Genomic DNA, 20,054 nt, shown 5'->3' with positions numbered 1-20,054 from the left:
TGATTTGTATTACCTGTCATTTTGATTTATTTCTGGATTTTAATTTGACTTAGTTTTTCCTTTGGTTGAATATTCCCTTAGGATAGTTCTTCTCTTTGATGTTTTTTATTTTTTCTGTTCATTTCATCCTCATGGAATATTTTGTTGAGAATATTCTGTAGTATAGGCTTTCTAGTTGTGAATTCTTTTACTTTTTGTTAATAATAGAAGGTTTTAATTTCATTTTCAAATCTGAAACTTAATTTTGCTTGATATAAAACTTTTAGTTGGTATCCACTTTTTTTTTTCAGAGCTTGAAAAATATTATTCCAGGACCTCCTACTTTCAGAGTCTGGGTTAAGAAATCAGTTGAAATCCAAATTGGATTTCCCCTATATGTAACTTGATTTTTTTCTCTCATGGCCTTTAGGATTTTATCTTTATTCTCTGTTGATAGTAGTTCTGATTATAATGTGTCTTGGTGGGCACCTGCTGTAATTTTTTTTTAATATTTGGGGTCCTTTAAGCCTCTTGTATTTGATTTCCCATTCCATTCTTTAGGTCTGGAAATTTTTCTGATAGTATATCATTGAAAGCATTGTGCAATCTTTGGTTTGCATTTCTGCTCCTTCATCCATTGTAGTAACTCTTTAATTTGGTCTTTTTATGTTATCCATAATTCTTGGATGTTATCTTCGTGGTTTGCTACCATATTCTCTGCCTGGTCAACTCTATTTTCAAGATTATATATTTTGTCTTCATTGTCTGAGGTTATGTTTTCCGAGTGTTCTAATTTTTTGGTGATATTTTTCTATTGAATTTTCAATTTGATTTATTGATTCCTTTATTTCAAGGATTTCTGCTTGGCTTATTTTTCATAATCTCTAACTCTTTATTAAAGTGATCTTTCACTGCCTGTATTTTTTGTTTGATTTCCTTATACTATCCTTTACTTCACAAGTCAATTTAATTTTTCACGTTCAATACTCCTTCTTGGACATTGTTTTTGTAATGTGTTGTCAGTCAATTCTTCTATCAGAAGATCTTTTTTTGGCATTTTATTCTTTTGGTTTTAATATTGTCTGTGTGTTTTCTTACCTAGAAGTATGGCTCTAAGGCAGCACAAATTTTACCCTGCAGATCAATGGTGTTCCTGAATCTTTTCAGTACCTCACCTTTAATGGTGAGACCAATAACACAGTACTCAGTATTAAAAATATAGAGCCTTAAACATAATAGCTCCCACAAAACTTATACTACTTTCTCACATTAGACCAAAATATAAGTTCAAAACTATCTATAGATTGAACAGGAAATTTGATAAAATAACTTATAATTTCAAATGTCAGAGGACAGAATTTACTACAAGATGTTCATGGGAGAGGAAGAGAGAGGCTAGAAGCAAAAATTCACAGGAAGAGTGGAGGCAGAGCCGACAGAGGTGGGCTGTTGGTTGGAGAAAAGGAGGAAAGAAAATCCAAGGAAAAATACAAGTGAGAGGAAGAATATGAACAAAGAGAAAAAATTAAAGATATAAGAATACAATAAAAATGCAAAATAGCAATCATATATCATCATCCTCCACACATCAATGCATAAAATACACTCTGTTCCAAATATAGTTGAGATGGTAGCAAACAGAAAAATAAAATAAAATGAAATGAATCTCAATGGAAAGTCAAACTGTCTCCATCAGCATTCAGAAGCTTCTCAGCCCTATCTTTGGTGTCCGACAGAGTCCCTGTCCCAGATCAGCTCTCAAAGACCCAGTCACTATCCCACCAATCTGGGCTTCAGATACCCCAGTTTCAGCCTCACTGCATTCTCAGGATCCCAATGCTGCAACTTGCAAAGAGGCCACCAGGGATATGCTTATACAAAGGAGGGACCTGAGAAACAGAAGCAAGATGACAGCCATCAATACTCCCGCAGAAGACCCTAGGGGCCACCAAACACACAAGCACTCCCACAGTGGACCTCCAGGTCTCTGCTGGAGTCCCCCAAAAGAGGCAGTTGTCGTAAATCCTGGCCTCCAGGCCCTAACAGCAACCCAAGATGGGTGCAGCCATATGCAACCAAACCTAGAGTCTCCCCAGCAGCAAACCTCTGGGCAGTGGTATCAGCAGCAGTGGAAGTGGTTGGTGGCAACAGGGAACAAGTCAACAGTCTCTGCAGTGAAACAATGTTAGTGGTGGCTGCAGCAGCATCTGCAATTTTGACTGTGAGGGCAATGTCACCCAGGTGATCTCTGGGGGTAGCATCTGTGTCAACAGCAGTGTAGGCAATAGCTGCATCAGGGATAGACATGTCTGCAGTGGCAGCAGCAGGTGGCTGTAGTTGTGTTGGCAACAGCACCCAGAAAAAAAGAGCTCCAGGTGACCATGGGATGGCAGCAGTGGTATCAGAGGCAGAGACATTGGCGGTAGCTGTTTAGGTGGCAGCGGATTGAAGAAAAGACCTCAAGATATCTGTGGCAGTGGTATCTGCCAGCATTAGTGGTTTGTTTTTTTCTGACATGTACATTATCAGGACAGTTTTGAGAATTCCATCTGCCATTCAGGCTTTCTCCACCTGTTCCTCTCACATGATTGTCATCTCTATTTCTTATGGAATTTGTATATTCATGTATGCCAATCCATCTGCCAAAGAAAAGGCATCACTGACTAAAGGAGTAGCTATTCTCAACTCCTCCGTTGCCCCCATACTGAACCCTTTCATCTACACCCTGAGGAACCAGCAAGTAAAGCAAGCCCCAAAGGATGTGCTCCACAGGGCAGGGTTTTCTACAAATAAATGAAAGAAAATTTATCAAAAAAAAAAAAGGGACACTATAAAAAGCAACTCAGTAAAATCTTGAAAGTCATAAATGTCTTTATTAAGTATCCTAGTTCTCTAATAATTTCTTTAAATGCCATGTTACAGTTAATTTGAGATTTTCCTGTTCCATTTCTTCCACTTCCACACCCAAGTACATCCAACATATTGCTTAACAATTTATGTAAAAGTATGCTTAAATTTTCCAGTATAGAGTTTTCTTGTAAAAAAAAACATAGTCCATGATATGTAAATAGTTTTAATTCTGTTTAAAGACATGTTTAATTCTGTTTAAAGACAATGTTTATATCATTCCATAAAAGGCATGTGTGTGCTTATTACTAAGCACATAAACTTAATTCTGTCTTTGCAAACTCTTAAATGGCATTTGTGGTAATAGTTCTGCCAGTGAATAATGACTTAATGCTTTCACTAAGAATAATATGAGTGGTTAAATGCTTTTAACTTGAACTGCCCTGTCAAAACAAAAGCTGTGCTTCTGATCAAACCCAGTAAACACAAAAACATTTTTTAAGTACAATTTTGGTTTGATAAACTGTACCAAAAAAATTGTTTGTTTATATTTTTGTTTGTCCATTTAAACACTTGAGTTTTACTTTGTTGGCTTCATATCTATTATCACCCAACACATTATAATCAGTATAGCAAGTTTCTTTTTGATAAATGTGTGGAGGAACATTTGTTGGACTCTTGAGTAATCATATTTGTTCTTAACTTATATTCAATATAATTGTACGAAAATTATATACACTAGAGCTTCAAAGGCAATACTAAAGTTAGGAGGTTATTTTCTTATTGTAAGATTAATATCAGGGAAATGCAAATCAGAACCTCAATGCGCTATCACCTCACTCCCATAAGAATGATTACTATCAGAAAGATATCTGATAAGTATTGGTGAGGATTTGGAGAAACGTGACTGTTTCCACACTGGTATTGGGATTAATGTAGCACTTAATGGAGGTTCCTCAAAGACTCAGAAATACAAATGCCATGTGATCCAGAAATCCCACTACTAGCTATATATCCAGAGGAAGTAAAAAAGTGTGTTGAAGAGACATTCACATTTTCATTTTTATTGTAGCAATATTCACAAGAGCCAAGAAACGAAGACAATCTCTCAACTGACAAAGAAAGAAAATGTGGTACATAATGAAGTATTCTTTAGACACAGGAAAATAAATGAAATTCGATTATTTGCAACAACATGAGTAGAACTGCAGATCATTACATTCAATGAAATAAGTTAGAAACAAAGAGACAATAATGCATGATCTCACACCTATGTGAAAAAAATACATACAAAGACAGTAGGTTGATTTCATAGGTGAGTAGAATGGTAGTTACCAGAGGTGAGACTGGGGAGAATAGGAAGAAAGGAACAACAGGGAAATGGTGACCAATATGTACTAAGTTTCGGTTAAATAGGAGCCCAAAGTTTTGGTGTGGTATAGCACAACAGGATGACTACAAAAAACAATATGTACTGTGTATATCAAAATATTAGAACAGAATATTTTCAATGATTTCACCAAAAGGAAATAATACTGGTGTCTTACACCAGATATGTTTAACCCAATTTACATATTACATAATATACGCATGTATCAACACTGTCCATGGTACTTCATTATCATATAATATTTATGTTTTATGTATATTTCATAATAAATTTAATTTAAAAAAAACACATGGACACTTTCATTGTGGGGGAAAGTTTGTCTTGCATTTATTTCTTTTCCTTTTTGTCTTCTTAAAATATTTTTGTTTTATTTATGTATCTATCTATCTATCTATTTATTTATTTATTTGTGGTGCTGAGGATCGAACCTATTGCCTCATGCATGCTAGACAAGTGCTCAACAACTGAGCTACAATGCCAGCCCTATGTTGTCTTTACTTTTGAAAGAAAACTTTACTGGGTACAATATTATTGGTTGGTAGGAGTTTTCTGTTGCTATTGTTTTGTTTTCTTTCAGCTGTTTGAATTCATAATCCTACTGCATCTCCTAAAATTTCTGCTGAGAGGTCTTTTGTAGGTGTACTTAATCTCCCTTACTTAATCTCCCTTATTATTTGCTTCTTTTCTCTTGCTCTTTTCAAGATTCTCTCTTTTTCTTTCATCTTTGATAGTGTGGTTACAATACATTCTGGGATAGTCTTATTTGAATTGATCCCTATTGGGGAGCTTTACTCTTTAACCCTGAATATTCATATCATTCTCAAGGTTTGTAATGTTTTCTGCTATCCTTTTCTGAAATAATCTTTCTACAAATTTATCTTTCTCAACTCTCTTTTGAATGCTAATGACTTATACATTTCTTCATTTTTGTCACTGTTCTATAAATTCTATGAACTTTTTCATTATTTTTAGTTTCTTCATCTAACATATTTCTTTTCTCAAATATATTCATTTGAAAATATTCTCTTACTGCAGTTTTTGACAGGTTCTCTTTTTGATCCGCTCTGATATTAATGCTCTGAATTGCATTTTGTCATCATATTTTAAAATATTTATTTGATTTGCCTGTTATCACAACCTCTGTGTTCAATTTATCTAAAACATTTCTGAATTGTTTCTCTGAATTTTCTTGAAGTTCGCTGAACTCCTTGAAACAGCTATTTTAAATTCTTTGTTAAGTGGGTTAGGCATCTCTATCTCTTAAGAGCCAGTCGTTGGTGCCTTATTTTTTTTACTTGGTGACATCATGCTTCCTCAGTTGTTCTTAATTCCTGTGGTCATGCATTCATGTCTATTGTTGAAATGTATGCATTTGTTGAAAATGTATGCATTTGTTCCAGCCTTTCCAGTCTCACTTTGTTAAGGAACATCTTTTAAAGGTAAGCTTATTCAGAGATTCTGGATAGATCACCTGGCATGATCTCTAAGCCTATAAACACTGCAGCCATTGCCACAGGATAGCCACAGTGGCAACCTGTTATATATTTCTTTGGCCTTATAATCTTGGGCTGCCCAGAGTAGCTCAAAACTGGAATGTAATTCTGTGACCATTGAGCCTTGCGCAGTGCTTCGGGGATTTGAATCCCACAACTGCTATGATCTTTTATCCAAGAGATTTGTCCAAAATCCAGGTCTATTACACTTGGCTGGTGGTTTTGAGAACAAGAAAATGAGTACATCTTAAAGGACTTGTGGTTTCTCTTTTGCCAGCATGAGTCTAGAAGCTCAGTCCATGGATAAAATCTTAAGTCAATAGTGTAGCTGGCGCAGTGTTTACCATGGTGGGTCTGACATTGGGGTCTAATGGCTAAATCCTATGCTCATGTACCTCTCCTTTCCCCAAGTAGATGGTGTCTTTCTCCACACTGTGCTGCCTGGGGTTGGGGAGAGGTGACAAAGATAGCATGAAACTATCCATTCTACCCTCTTTGATGTGTCAATTTTTATTCTTATCCTACAACCAGGTTCTATTGATGTTTCACCTGGTTCCTTAGCTGTTATGGAGCTTATTGCATGTGAGTATAGTTGCACAAATTATAGAGCAATGATGGCTAGTGAGTCTTATTCCACCATCTAGCTCTGCCATTCAAAAAATTCCACTCACCTTTCAAAGCAGTGGTGAGACCTGGTAGCTGAAATATGTTTCATTGGGTTAAATCTAGCACTAATCATCCTCAGAACACCTTAGAATTAAGGGGTCATATTATTCGTATTATTAAAAAGTAAGTGTCCTTTTAGCTTTTGGGTAGAAGTGTAATAAATAGATCAGTTAAATGAAAAGTAAAATATTAAGAGATCAGGAGAAAAACTATTAAGGTAACAGAAGCTAAAAACAAAGAAGTAGAGATAGAAAAGAAAAATGAGCAAGTGGTTGAGGAAGAAGAGAGTCAAGGCTTTCATTAATTTAGATTTTGAGAAAAGATTTTAAAGAAGTTTATATAATAGGACATTTAAATAAAATTCTATGCTTTGTCTAATAGAGATTCATCTTTCTTTTCTTCTAAAAATATTAGGAAGTTTACATGGCTGACAAATGCACAAATGAGGGAGATTGGATATTTAACTTCTTAACTTCTTTCTTCCTCAAGCTTTTATATAAGCTGCCTCATATGGTTTTTTCTCTGTTTAGAAAAAAAATGAGATGAGCCAAATATTTAGTCAATGCTTGATAATCAATAAATCTCAAACAATGATTGCAATATTTATTACTGTTAAAGGTTTTAGAGAGAAAAATAGGAAAACAATCTCTACTTGTATTTAAAAACAAAGGCAATCGAATATACTTTTCAGAATTAGGAAATAGTTGTTATCATTTCTACATAAATATGGTGAATCAGTCATTTCAATGCCTAAAATAAAGTGTATCAATTATAAATTCAACACAACTCAGTGCCATTGAATTTTTCTATGATTTAACTAGTGTCTCCTACTCATCTTTATTTATTTTTCTCTCATCTCTCCCATGTTCAGAGACTCTTGTCTTCCATTCATCAATGATTGCACTTCTGAAATTTAATACACACATGCTTTGTGCATTTGTTATATGTTAAAAACTAAGAAGAAATTGTTAGATAGGAAAATGTATGTTACATATAAGCTTATCTATAGCATATGAGCACTAAAATTATCTGGTTATAAATTTACATCTCTCTATGTAGAACAATTTTACATACATAAGTTTAAATATTTAATGCCATATTTCTAAATATTTATTTTCTTGGTTCATAACTATTCTTGCTGTAAGAGGATGTCATATGTATTACCATAAGGAACAGTTCAGTTAAAGTATACAATACAATGAAGGGAAGTAAATGCAACTTTTAGCAAACATTGCTATAACATTAGTTGTGGATATAGGGAGGCTCTTCCTAAATGTAAATGATGATAGAGTGATAACACTCATCAGAAATCATTAACACTGGCCATTTTGGAAGACACTTAAATCAGACTAGAAACTCATACAGCATTTTCTACCATTTCCCTGTGTTATTGGGAGGAAGATTTGACCATGTTGCCAAAATTTAAAGGATTACAAACATGCTAACATTCCTGAAGATAGGTCCAGAATTTCTCAAAGAAAAAAGTATGAATTCAAACAACAATAGGAGAATCAAATTCTAAATCAAAATTTTATACACTCAATATCACATGTTATTCATATACAAGTCTTATTAACATCAATATAGTTTATATTTTTCTTATCAATGTTAATAAAAAACCCCGATACCAATTATTCATCTGTATCATTTAATGATGACTCTGCTTGGCAATCTTCATTTACTTAATGAATTCCCAAGGTTATAAGAGACAGATAAAAATAAATCCAACTCCACTTGTATCACATACATAGATTGAAATAGCCCTCATTTTATGTTGTGCAAATTAGAATTTGCAGGAAAATGTAATATTCTCATATGTTTAAGGAAAATATTATCTGTGTGTAGGATTATAGGTTTGCAAAATATTTATTTAAAACTTCTGTGAAATGCAAAGAAAAAGGTTTTAGTGAGTAATGAGAGAATACTTTAGTCAAATTAATCTTAACTCTGTTTACACATAGATCCTGTGTGAGAGAAAAAAGTAGGATTGATTTTAATATAAAATGTTCCAACAAGTTTACTGTAAAAAAAAATCATAATTTTGTTGGTCAAATATTACTGGTCTCTAATTAAATTGGATGAATTTAATTAGAGATTTTCATGAAAAAGTTAAATCACTCCATTTCTTTTGAGAGTATCAAGGAAATCAAATAAATTTGCTGAACCAATTGGCCAGCTGTGAAATATGACTATTTAAGAAACCCAGGTGTTAGAATTTAGCTTAATCATCAAGAAAGACCAGAAAGTAAGTTTCTTATTCTTCTATTATTTAATTTTCAATATTAAAAGGTTTATAAATCTACAATTATATGTGCCAATTGTAATTTGAAACATATAAATGAAATGGAATATATATTATGTTAGAGAATAACAAGCTCACTTGTTATTTATTGCTGGGAATATCATGAAGGGGTCCCAAGACAACAGGCCTGGATTGTTCTTTTTATTATTTTTCCCTATGCTTAAATGCTATGCTGGGCTGGATATAGGATTTAAAGAGGGCATTCTTTATCTGAAAGGAATATCTTCTTCCCAGTAATTGTTATTTTCATCATCCAATTGTTCATTTGCTACAACCATATTGTAAAAATGATTGAATCATGCATTTTATAAATGTAAATATTTCTAGGCAATGATTTGTTTTGAGAAAAGAAGTTTCCCTTTCTTGTCCTTTTGGTCTTTTTACTAGAAAAGTAAATGAGGCAAGAAGAGTAATTGCATTAGCCAAACTTGAAAGTAGTAAATTTATGAGAAGATGTAAACACATTTCCATGAATAAACATGAAGTTTCTCAAGTGAGGTGATTATTACAGTGACTGGCTGTTAAACTTGTGAAAGTTGCCTAAGCTACAAGGGGCTGAGTTTCTCAAAATCTAATATCTGAAGGTAAGCCTAAGCAAACTTTGAAAACTTTCAAACTCTTATTTTGATTATGTTGTATTCTAGATTAGTTTTGTAATATTGAGGAAAGGAAAAAATAAATTACAATATTTTCATGTTTTTATAAAGTAAATATTTTTCAAATAATTAGTAACTTGATTTTTAAAAAATACTGGAAGAAATAGATTCTATTTAAATGTTATCACAGATCCCTTCTGCCAGTCAGAGGAAAAAAGTCATTTTCTACCTGTTCCTCTCACATGAGAACCTTTTGGCCATGGCCTGTAACTGTGGATTTTCAAAGAAGAGAGATCAATATTTGACTCCTGGTAATACAAGTTATTTGGATGTAAGATAGCATGCAATTTGGAGAGGGATACTGGTGAACACAATGTTTTAATTTACTTCACATAAAACTAATCTCTATGAGTATTTTAAAGTGTTTTGCCCTATCTTCGATTTCATTCTAATATTTTTTTATACTATAGGAGAACATACACTTTATGTTCTAAAACGGAGGGAAAAAAGGATTGACAATGAGAAATCACACTGTACCCAAAGAATTCATTCTACTAGGGCTAACAGATGACCCAGAGCTTCAGGTTGTGATTTTCATCTGTTTAATTATCACATATGTATTGAGTGTTGCTGGAAATCTGACAATCATCACTCTCACATTGGTGGACTCACATCTACAGACTCCTATGTATTTCTTCCTCAGAAACTTCTCTATATTAGAAATCACCTTTACAACTGTCTGTACCCCTAGATTCCTGGGCGCAATTATTACTAAGGACAAATCAATTTCATATGATGATTGCATGGCTCAGTTGTTTTTCTCCATCTTCCTGGGTACAACTGAATTTTACCTTCTAACGACCATGTCCTATGATCGCTATGTAGCCATCTGCAAACCCCTGCATTATACCACCATCATGAACAAGAGAGTCTGCATATTGCTTGTGTTTTGTGCTTGGCTGGCAGGATTCTTAAACATCTTCCCACTAGTTATTCTTTTTCACCAGTTAGATTACTGTGGCTCCAATGTCATTGATCACTTTGCTTGTGACTACTTTGCCTTATTGAACTTATCCTGCTCAGACAAATGGCTCCTACAAGTGGTCGGAGTTTACTCTGCAATAATGATTCTGCTTTTCACTTTGGCATTAATAATTCTATCCTACATGTTCATCATAAGGACAATTTTGAAACTCCCTTCTGCCAGTCAGAGAAAAAAGGCATTTTCTACCTGTTCCTCTCACATGATTGTCATTTCCATCTCTTATGGAAGTTGCATATTCATTTATCTTAATCCCTCTGCAAGAGAAACATCATCAATGACCAAAAGAGTCACTATTCTCAATACCTCTGTTGCTCCCATGATGAATCCATTTATATACTCTCTGAGGAATCAGCAAGTGAAGCAAGCCTTTAAGGACACCATCCAGAAAGTGATGCATCTCTCTGGTAAATGAAAGTGTTAGTAATGATAGAAAAATAAAGTTCTTATAAGTGTTTTCTATTATGAACAACCTCTCAACACATTTCCTTCATATTATTGTTAGTTGCTTTTTCCTTTAGCATTTCATTGCTTTCTGTCATGGTGTTCTTAATAAATTTGATAAAGCTAAATATTGCTGCAGAATTTTCTGACATTTCAAATATTTTAGCCAAATATATTTGAGCAAAGAAGAAGACCTGGGTTAATGACTATGATTTTAAATAGAAGTAGTTTGCTTTGGAATAGACAAATGTCATTAAGTTTGATGAAAAGAGGGTTGGAATGGATGGGAACTTCAAAATTTTCATTCTTACCTGGTAATTAAATAAAGGTTAATACTAATAATAAGTGTGACAATAATGAGGAGAAGTAATAAGAGGATGAGAGCAGAAGATACAATAAAAGTTTTTCAGTATTATTATATGGTCAACTAATTTGGGTGTTTTTTTTTTAGAATTATACTTCTTTGTTCACAAGCAGAACAAATTAATGGTATCACAATGCATTTGCGATGATCAAAGAAGAATCAGATGAACTATCTTAAACTATGGAAAATTCTACAATGGATTTTTGTAAGAATTAAATCTAAGGAAAAAATCCTTATATCTATTAACTTGAATTTATTAAGATATTTTAAAAACGTCATTCTATACAAGCTACTCTTGTTAAAGTGTCATTCAAAAGTAAGCTTTTAATTTTTATGAACCTTAATTCTAGATCTTTTATGGTTAATGCTTTCTATGACCCAAGAAATCTTTGACTACTCTCAAGTCACAAATATATTCACTAAAGTGTTCTTGAAAAAAAGTTTATATTTTTTTAGCAATTACATTTATGTCTATGATTCAACTTAAATTTATTTTTGTGAAGTAGGGGGCTTGTGATTCATTTCTTCCAAGTGGGTATTCAGCTCCACTATCCTGCCTCCATTTGTTGAAGACTCTCCTTCCCTGTTTGATTGCTTTGACACCTTTCTTAAAAGTTAAGTGATTAGATGAAAAATAAATGTTTGTAGGTCCTGTCTTCTATTCCACTGATTTATGTGATTATTGATACTTTGTACAATAATCCTAGCATTGCTTTACAAAATTTAAGCCTCAATAAAAGAAAATATGGAAATTAATCTGAAGTGAATGAATGAGATCAAGATGAGCCTAAGAACATCCTTAGGAAAACATTTTTAAAAATTGTAACAGAGCTTTGAAACTCTCCAAAACTACAAAATATCTATATACCCACAAATAAGTAAAAACACACATATTTTGTAGTGCCTCCAAGTGAAATTATATATGAAAAATATTTCATTAATTTTTCTACTCAATTTTACCACAAGCCTCTCCTCATAAGTTATAAGTTAATTAATAATACCACAATTAATCAGATTTAAGACAATCAAAAAATTCATGTGCTGGAGTTGAATAATAGGTATGTATTCCCCCTAATAAAATAAATTATATTAAAATAATAAATAATAAATAATAAAGTAATAGTAATAAATTATAAAATGCTAAAAAGTCACATACAAATTTTGGTAAAATTTGGTACTTGGTAAAGAAAAATTTGTTTATTTCTTTTATAAACAGAAGTTTTATAAATATTCTTTAGCATTTACCTTGGAAAAGAAAACCAGAAGCATGAATACAGTTCAGTGGTATTTTATAAAATAAAAACCAATATGACCTTCCCCTGCTCACAAAAAAAAAAATCCTCTGTGAGTACATTGTATATTACAGGGCTCTTGGAAACTGACCTATATTAATTTTGTTCCAATTATCACAGAAGGACTCTATCACAACTGCCATTGTTTTTTAAAGCAGATAATCTTAATTGTCAATGCTCAAATTTTTCATTACAAACACCTGAACAGCTTGAAATGTTTGCCAAATTGAGAATAACACCAAACTCTTTAAGCATTGAAATTTGTTCTTGGAAATTTGTTCTGAGGCATTATATTCAGATCTTCCTACAATAATTCTATAATATGTTCTCCAAAGTAACACAAACACTTGAAGAAAGTTTGCTAAAATGAAATTACAATATATAACCATCCCTTTTCTATTGGCAGTAATGGAAATTACTAGAAACTGTAGTTATGCTCTTTTCAAAGGATCTGCATTAAAATAAATTAAGTGGTAGAAGAGGAAAAATTCAGTTTTAATATCCTCAAAACATATATCAAAAACATAAATATTGATTTTTTTCATTAATCATATATCAAAAACATAAATATTGATTTTTTTCATTAATCATAAGAAGAAACAGATCATCCAATTTAATTAAGATCTGACATTTAAAAATCTAAAGTACTTAAGCTAAGGAACCGATCAATTAATTAGAACAATTAGAGGTAAAGAATATAATTTGTGTGTTTTCTGGGTTCTTTACTGTAGTTATATATTATATCCAGAATACCAACAAGAGTTCTCAGATTCAATATCAAACAATGGAATTTGGGCAAGCACTCTCAGTATCACTTTTATTTAATACACACTGCATGCACATGATGCAGGTAGTGAAAAATTTTATTAATCATGTATTGAAAAGACAGACTGGTAGTGTTGCCAAAAGTGCACTGAGTCAGGATGTTGCTCAAAGTTCCTTATACTAAGTACTGCCATAAAAATAAGTGTAAAAGAAGAAAGTATCCTCTTCAATTAATTTCCTAAGCTTTCTTTGCACTGTTTTTCTTTCGCCTTTTCTACAAGAGGTATTAACTGCTGATGTTCTGCTAAAGTCTCCAACAATTCCATAATGAAAGGCAGATAATCATGCTCCCTTCTGATATTTTAAATCTTGTATCTATATCTATATCAAAAGTATAGATATAGATACAAGATTTAAAATACACACACATATATATTGTTTAGTTATATATGGACACAATACCTTTATTTCATTTATTTTTATGTGGTGCTGAGGATCAAACGTGCTAGGCAAGCTCTCTACAGATAAACCAAACCCCAGCCACAATCTTGTATCCTTTTTTAAAATTTGTACTTCTTCAATAAGTGTCTGAGTTTTGGCAACTTCTGATAAAATAGCATTTAACATATTGCTACCCTGATCTGTATTCACAGGTTCCTCTGAAAGTTGTCTTTGAACCTCTGCTATCTTCTGCTCATATATCAGTTTTCTGTAAGACACATGACCATCAAATTAAATTGAATTTCAACTTCACTGTACATTTGTATAAATTTTTCTATGTCTGCCCATACTTTGCTGATCTTGTCATCTAGATTGCATGCACCTAAATCAATTGGTCCTTCTTTTAAACCATCTACTTCATACAGTCTTCCATTAACAGGAATATAACTGACAAAATGAAAAACATCTTCTTTGGCTGACGTCTTTGCATTAAATTCAAACATTTGCTGTCTGGCAAAACTGTGGTGTACCTGTCAAATCACATTTGAATTCCTCAGGGAGGGCCAAATCCTTCATAGCTGCATCAAAACTCTGTGACAATTCTTTAAAATCTCATAATGTCTCTCCTAAAAGGTCATCTCGATGGGTACATTTCAATAACACACTTGCAATGGCTTGAGTAGCACATGCATTGTTAATTACCTGCTTCACAAAAAAACATCATGTCAAGTCTGAAATCCTGAATAACAGTGCCTGCTGGTTCTTCTGGATGCCACTTTAAAAATTAAGCCATGAACTAGCTTTAACTTTTCAAAATTCTCAGGCTCTAAACTCCATATTTCTTCTACTTGGGACCCATGGCAATTGAATCCTTTAATGAGCTCAGGAAAGACCTTGGGTCACTTTCCATGAGGCACCATTCCCTGGCATTTCCAGTCATTGGCCCTGCCCCCCCCATACACACACACACACTCCACCTTGCATTCTCCTTAGTCCCCAGCACCAGCTGCACATGGCCATAGATCTGAGCAAACCTGTTGCAGAGCTTGTCTGGTAGAATAATTATTGAAACAGTTGGACACCACCTACAAATCTAGAGTGTAGGTGTTCATATGACTGTTTAAATTTAAACCTAGGGGCTCATTTAATCCTCTCAACTATTTTATGAGGTATGTATAATTAATATTCACCATTAGTCAGATTTATTTTTCCTTAGGTCTATTAAATAACTGCCAAAATTATATACATATGAGAAAGAGAGAGCAGAAAATGTAAAATTTGCCAAGAAAAATGAATTCAATTTGATTAAATCATGTTATAAGCATGTACAAAGTACCACAATGAAACCCATCATTCTTATACTTAATATGCACCAATAAAAGAAACTTACACATGAAAAATGATTAAAATTACAATGAACTGGTAAGAGTTTAACTTTATGGAGAACTGAAAGTGACTTCTACAAATGACTTTGGAGATTTTAACAGTAGGGACAAGAAATAACATCTGTGATACTATTCTAAATACTCTATTTTGTATTAAGCAAGCCATATGCAATAAGTAGTATTATTTCTAATTTATAGTAAATGAACAAAGTGAAATAGATGTTTTGAGAATTCAGTATTTTGGAGATTATGGGTGGCAATTATGGGATATGTCTACTTCTCCAATATCACAAATCAGAGTCATGTATTTACAATATACTAATTTACTTTCATTTGAGATAGTGTTTTAGATGTTTCTGATAAAAAATGACTGTTGTTAGAGAACTTTATATTAATTTATTATGATTATTCACATTCTACTTAATTTTGTTATGACAAGTTTGGAGAATATTGTAATGAAAAAGGGTGATTCTTCCCTAAATGTTCTAAAATTCTCATGGGGAGAAATAGTACAGGCAATGTTATCATTGATGATGATAGAGGTTGAATTTTCTGCTGTTTACCTTATATTATGGTCAACCCCACAATAATTGTTAAATGTGAGCTCATTTTTGTCCTAAGGCTTTGATATACCTTGTCTTCTTTTGCTGTCACTTTAGTTTTCATTCTTATCATCTCATAGTTTACATTATAAAGAATCACATTATTTCTTGATTAAAGATTTACAAGACATTAGCCCAGAGTATTAACATGTATGAATTGCACAGTTTTCCTGTTTGCTTTTTGCATGGACTGACTGAATCAAGTAATAAACCCCAGTGTTTCTTCAATATATAGCGATAATAAGATTATAAAGTTCTCAAAGCAGTGGCAAAACTCTTCCCAATTGCTCTCTCTGGCTTCAACACATATCATGAATCATGAACTCATCTTCTACTTAGTTTATCCAGTGTACCAACCCATGTATATTAGTCTCCCAGTTTTATTTGAAGAAAAAAAATTATAGCAACAACTCTACCCTAGATTTCTAGACCATGTCAAACTATTTCAAGTGCTTTTCATTTTGTATACAGGAAACATTGGGGTTTACTTTTTGACTGAGGTTCATGCACAAAACAAGAAAACAGTGAAATAATACATGTAAAATATCTGAGATAATGTCTCATAAATAATATAATAGGTGATTATGCATGCATACACTATGTATTCATACCTCAACATCTACATATGGATGTTAACAGTATTATATAACCAGAATAAGAATCTTCTTTGTTCTTCCTAATTTTTTAAACAATTGTGATAATTCAAACATTATCTAAATATATTTTTTAAACAACAGGACTGCAAGTATGTGCCAGTTATTTAGGTAGATAAGACCATTTCCACTCTACTCAATATGCTAGACATTTATCTATAGAATTAAGTTTTATAAAAACATACCAAGTGCTATATCAATGTAAAGGAGGGGATTGTTCAGAATATCTGCATTATCCAGGAGGGAGTATAAGTAAATACAAATGTAATGAAATGGATATTCTGGGCAAAGAGAACCATGATTATAAATAACACAATTGTAAAAATAAGGAATAAAGCATATGGTCAATCATGAGGAAATGATTAGAAAGCAGAAAATATCAATTACTTCCTATTTATGTTTTCGAAGAAAGAGCTACTTTGTGGGAGGTTACTAGTGATTGAACGCAGGGATGCTTAACCACTGAGCCACATGCTCAGCCCTTATTAAATTTTTTTACTTTGAGACAAGATCTCATTAAGGTGCATAGGGCCTTGCTACGTTGCTGGGGCTGGTTTTGAACTTGAAATCCTTCTGCTTCAGCCTCTTCAGCTGTTAGCATTACAGGCACGAGAGCTCTTTTTATTGAGTCAATCTATTATGAGAAACACATTAAGGCCATGAAACCAATACTCACTCTCTTTAGGTGAATATTACATTTTGAACTGTGTTAAGACTTTACTGATCCTTCAAACATTATAATAGTCCCTTAGGTGGATATTTTTTCTATTCCCTTTAAAGAATGTAGAGAGCCACAGGAAACAGGTAACTACATATGGCCAATACATATCAACATATATTATGTGGCCAATACAAATCATAACAATAATTTGAGTCAAGAGTTTGCCCCAGCAACTCCTCGGGAAGGGGAGAAACTCTGCAAAGTAAACACATCCAAAACACCACACTTAATTATGGGGATTTCTTTTCAAATTATGATACACTAGACAATTAAATATTCTGAAGAAAATTGTTCCTTTGGAATTAAAGTTAAATCTCTTGGACAACACATAAAATTATTTCTGTCAAAGAAACTCAGGATCCCCTGATTCTTCTGTTGCTAAGGTCAGATATAATCTATGTCTACATGATAACTTGGCACACTTTCAGTATATTCTACTTTCCTTTGGCTTGTGGGCAAGACTCTGTCATGTTTGTATTGAACACTGAATTCTCCACATCAAGAACCTCAGCTGTATACATAGAAGGTGTGGTTCATAATTCATTATCTCCCCCATGGCTATTACTTGGTCATTCTCCATCATGCCTGACATCTCTTTCTGATGATTATCTCCAGAATTTTCTTTCTCCTAAGTTTCCTCTAGAATATCTATTTGTCTACTTTTAGTCTCCTGTGTGTCAATTCCCAAGCCTAAGCCACTTCTTTTTTACTTCATCTATATCATTGGTTATATTGCTATACATAGATGGATATATTGATTTGGTTACATAGGATCACATAAATGTGTGGGAACAATGCAGAAGTCTTATCAATATGAGAGTAATTTTTACAATGTCCTGAGATCCCATTTTTCTTACCTATCCCTGGTAACAGGATATCTATCACTGTTCAGTAATAAAAACATTTGTTCATTATTGTCTCCCAAAGTCTTTATTGTAATATTGAAACCAGGGTTCAAAACAAAATCAGAATCTCTGCTTCTTATGGTGGGTAGGGTCTATGTAAGTTGCAGTCCCATCTTATTGTTAGCAGTTAATCACAGCTAGGAAATGCCTCCCCAAGTCAGCTCAGAGTGTCACAGTTGTCACAGCTGGATTGCTCTCCACTACTACCAGTTGTACTATTCTGATTAGATTCTCCCAGTTATCACACTTTTGTTGTTGTTTTCTTAACTTGAAATATGTCCTTAGATGATAATGAACTATCATAACGACACTCAACAATACATTTAACTTAGGGAAGTTCTGTCTCACTTCTGGATTACTCTATATGATCTTAGGAAACACTGTCTGTTTCCATGGTGACCTTGGGCAAGTGGGCTCAACTCTCAAGCACCAATTTTCCCACATGGAAATTAGGAACAGTAATTTTCTCAGAGGGTAGTTTTGAATATTTAATAAAATGAAACTTAAAAATTTATTCCAAACATGCCAGTAACTTTCCTAGTACTTAATAAAGTATAACTATTAATATTATCTTAAACTACATCAGTAATAATGTAATAGCATACAACCATTCACATACAATTACTCAAAAATATTCTGTTGTTTGAAGGCCTGTAGTGTTAATAGGACAACTGTTCTTATATAGCACCTAATGTGGTTCTCCTTAATCACAGTTGCAATATCCCAGGTTTCTCATCTCTAAATTAGAGATTATAATAAATTTTATTTAATTTATTCATGTGGATTACATTTCAAGAAATAAAATTTTAAAGCATTTTATGTTTTTGCTTATTTTGCATCTTCCCCCAACCTTCAAATATTCTTATTTGTCTTGATTGCTGAGGAGCAGCTTTCATGGAGACTCAATTTTGTAAAATGACTTTGAGGTTGATTCAAAAAGCTTATTTTAAAATCTTTCCTCAAATGTCCTGATAATTCCTTAAGCCATTGTCACTCTACATTCTGCAATCTGTATATGGGGTAAAATTGGGAGTTCATAACCAACTTGAATCTAATGTATGAAACATCATATGTCAAGAGCTTTGTAATGTTTTGAACAACCAATAAAAAAAAAGACAATGAAGAGATGAAAAAAATAAAATAAAATTTTGTATTTAGTTACATAGAGTAAATTCTATTCTCTTCAAATATCCCTTGATATAAAAAGTATACTCACAAAACAGACTCACAGAAAAAAGAAAATCTGTGACCACTTAATTAACTTGATTTGATGTGAAATCAATGCTTCTATCAAACAATGAAGCACTGGTAGTCCACACTAACAAATAAAATGATATATCCAGAACATATAAATAATCCTTAAAACACAAAAAACTGAAAACAAGTTTTTAAAAATGACTAAATATCTGGGGCTGGGGATGTGGCTCAAGCGGTAGCGCGCTCGCCTGGCATGCGTGCGGCCCGGGTTCGATCCTCAGCACCACATACCAACAAAGATGTTGTGTCCGCCGAGAACTAAAAAATAAATATTAAAAATTCTCTCTCTCTCTCTCTCTCTCTCTCTCTCTCTCTCTCTCTCTCTCCTCTCTCACTAAAAAAAAATGACTAAATATCTGAATACAAACTTTACTGAAAATACAAAAATGTCAAATGTCAAAAAATATGAATGTTGCTCAATAGTATTGAACTGCAGATGTGAGAACTGAAGTTCTTATTGGTCTTAAGGAAGACAAAAATTAAAAAATCAGTGAAATCCTACCATGTATCTATTAGAATGACTAAAGCTATAAACACACAAACAAACAAACAAACAAAAAAGCCTAAAACTTGAAAAAAGATGAAGCCAGAGAAAGAGACTCTCACACATGGATAATAGAGTATAAAATGGTGCAGCCTGACACTTTCTTGTGGTGTTAAATGTACATGTAACAACAACAACAACAAGAAAAAGAGAGATGAAAACAGCCATCCCACTCCTAGTTAAATGAAAACATATTTACACAAACACATCTCTGTTAATTCACATAATATCTTTAGTCATAGTTGCTATAGTGATCATCTTAATGTTCCTCAGAAAGTGAATGGAAACACAAAAGTGGTATATTTCATGGAATATTACATGGATTCACAATTGACATGAATAAAACACAATTATACTAAGTAAATG

The 20,054-nt window shown here is 32.9% G+C and overlaps 1 protein-coding gene and 1 pseudogene across 2 annotated transcripts; one reads left to right on the top strand and one right to left on the bottom strand.

Moving 5' to 3' along the window:
• Nucleotides 1-9,791: 9,791 nt before the first annotated feature.
• On the top strand, nucleotides 9,792-10,730 carry LOC308658830 (olfactory receptor 6C3-like; the record flags this gene model as incomplete). The annotated part of the gene is made up of 1 exon (XM_081311749.1): nucleotides 9,792-10,730. The coding sequence occupies one exon, from the start codon at nucleotides 9,792-9,794 to the stop codon at nucleotides 10,728-10,730; it is 939 nt and encodes a 312-aa protein (XP_081167875.1).
• A 2,680-nt stretch (nucleotides 10,731-13,410) lies between these two features.
• LOC308658238 (ubiquitin carboxyl-terminal hydrolase isozyme L5-like) lies at nucleotides 13,411-14,561 on the bottom strand (annotated as a pseudogene). Its single transcript has 2 exons — nucleotides 13,725-14,561; nucleotides 13,411-13,555 (listed from the first exon to the last, which is right to left on the bottom strand). The product of its transcript is annotated as a ubiquitin carboxyl-terminal hydrolase isozyme L5-like (transcript).
• Between the last annotated feature and the right edge of the window lie 5,493 nt (nucleotides 14,562-20,054).

This window comes from Spermophilus citellus, assembly GCF_964194105.1.
Source record: "Spermophilus citellus genome assembly, chromosome: 10".
NCBI classification, from domain to species: Eukaryota; Metazoa; Chordata; class Mammalia; order Rodentia; family Sciuridae; genus Spermophilus; species Spermophilus citellus.
Note: the sequence above shows the minus strand (reverse complement) of the source record. Positions and strands in the feature narration are given on the sequence as shown.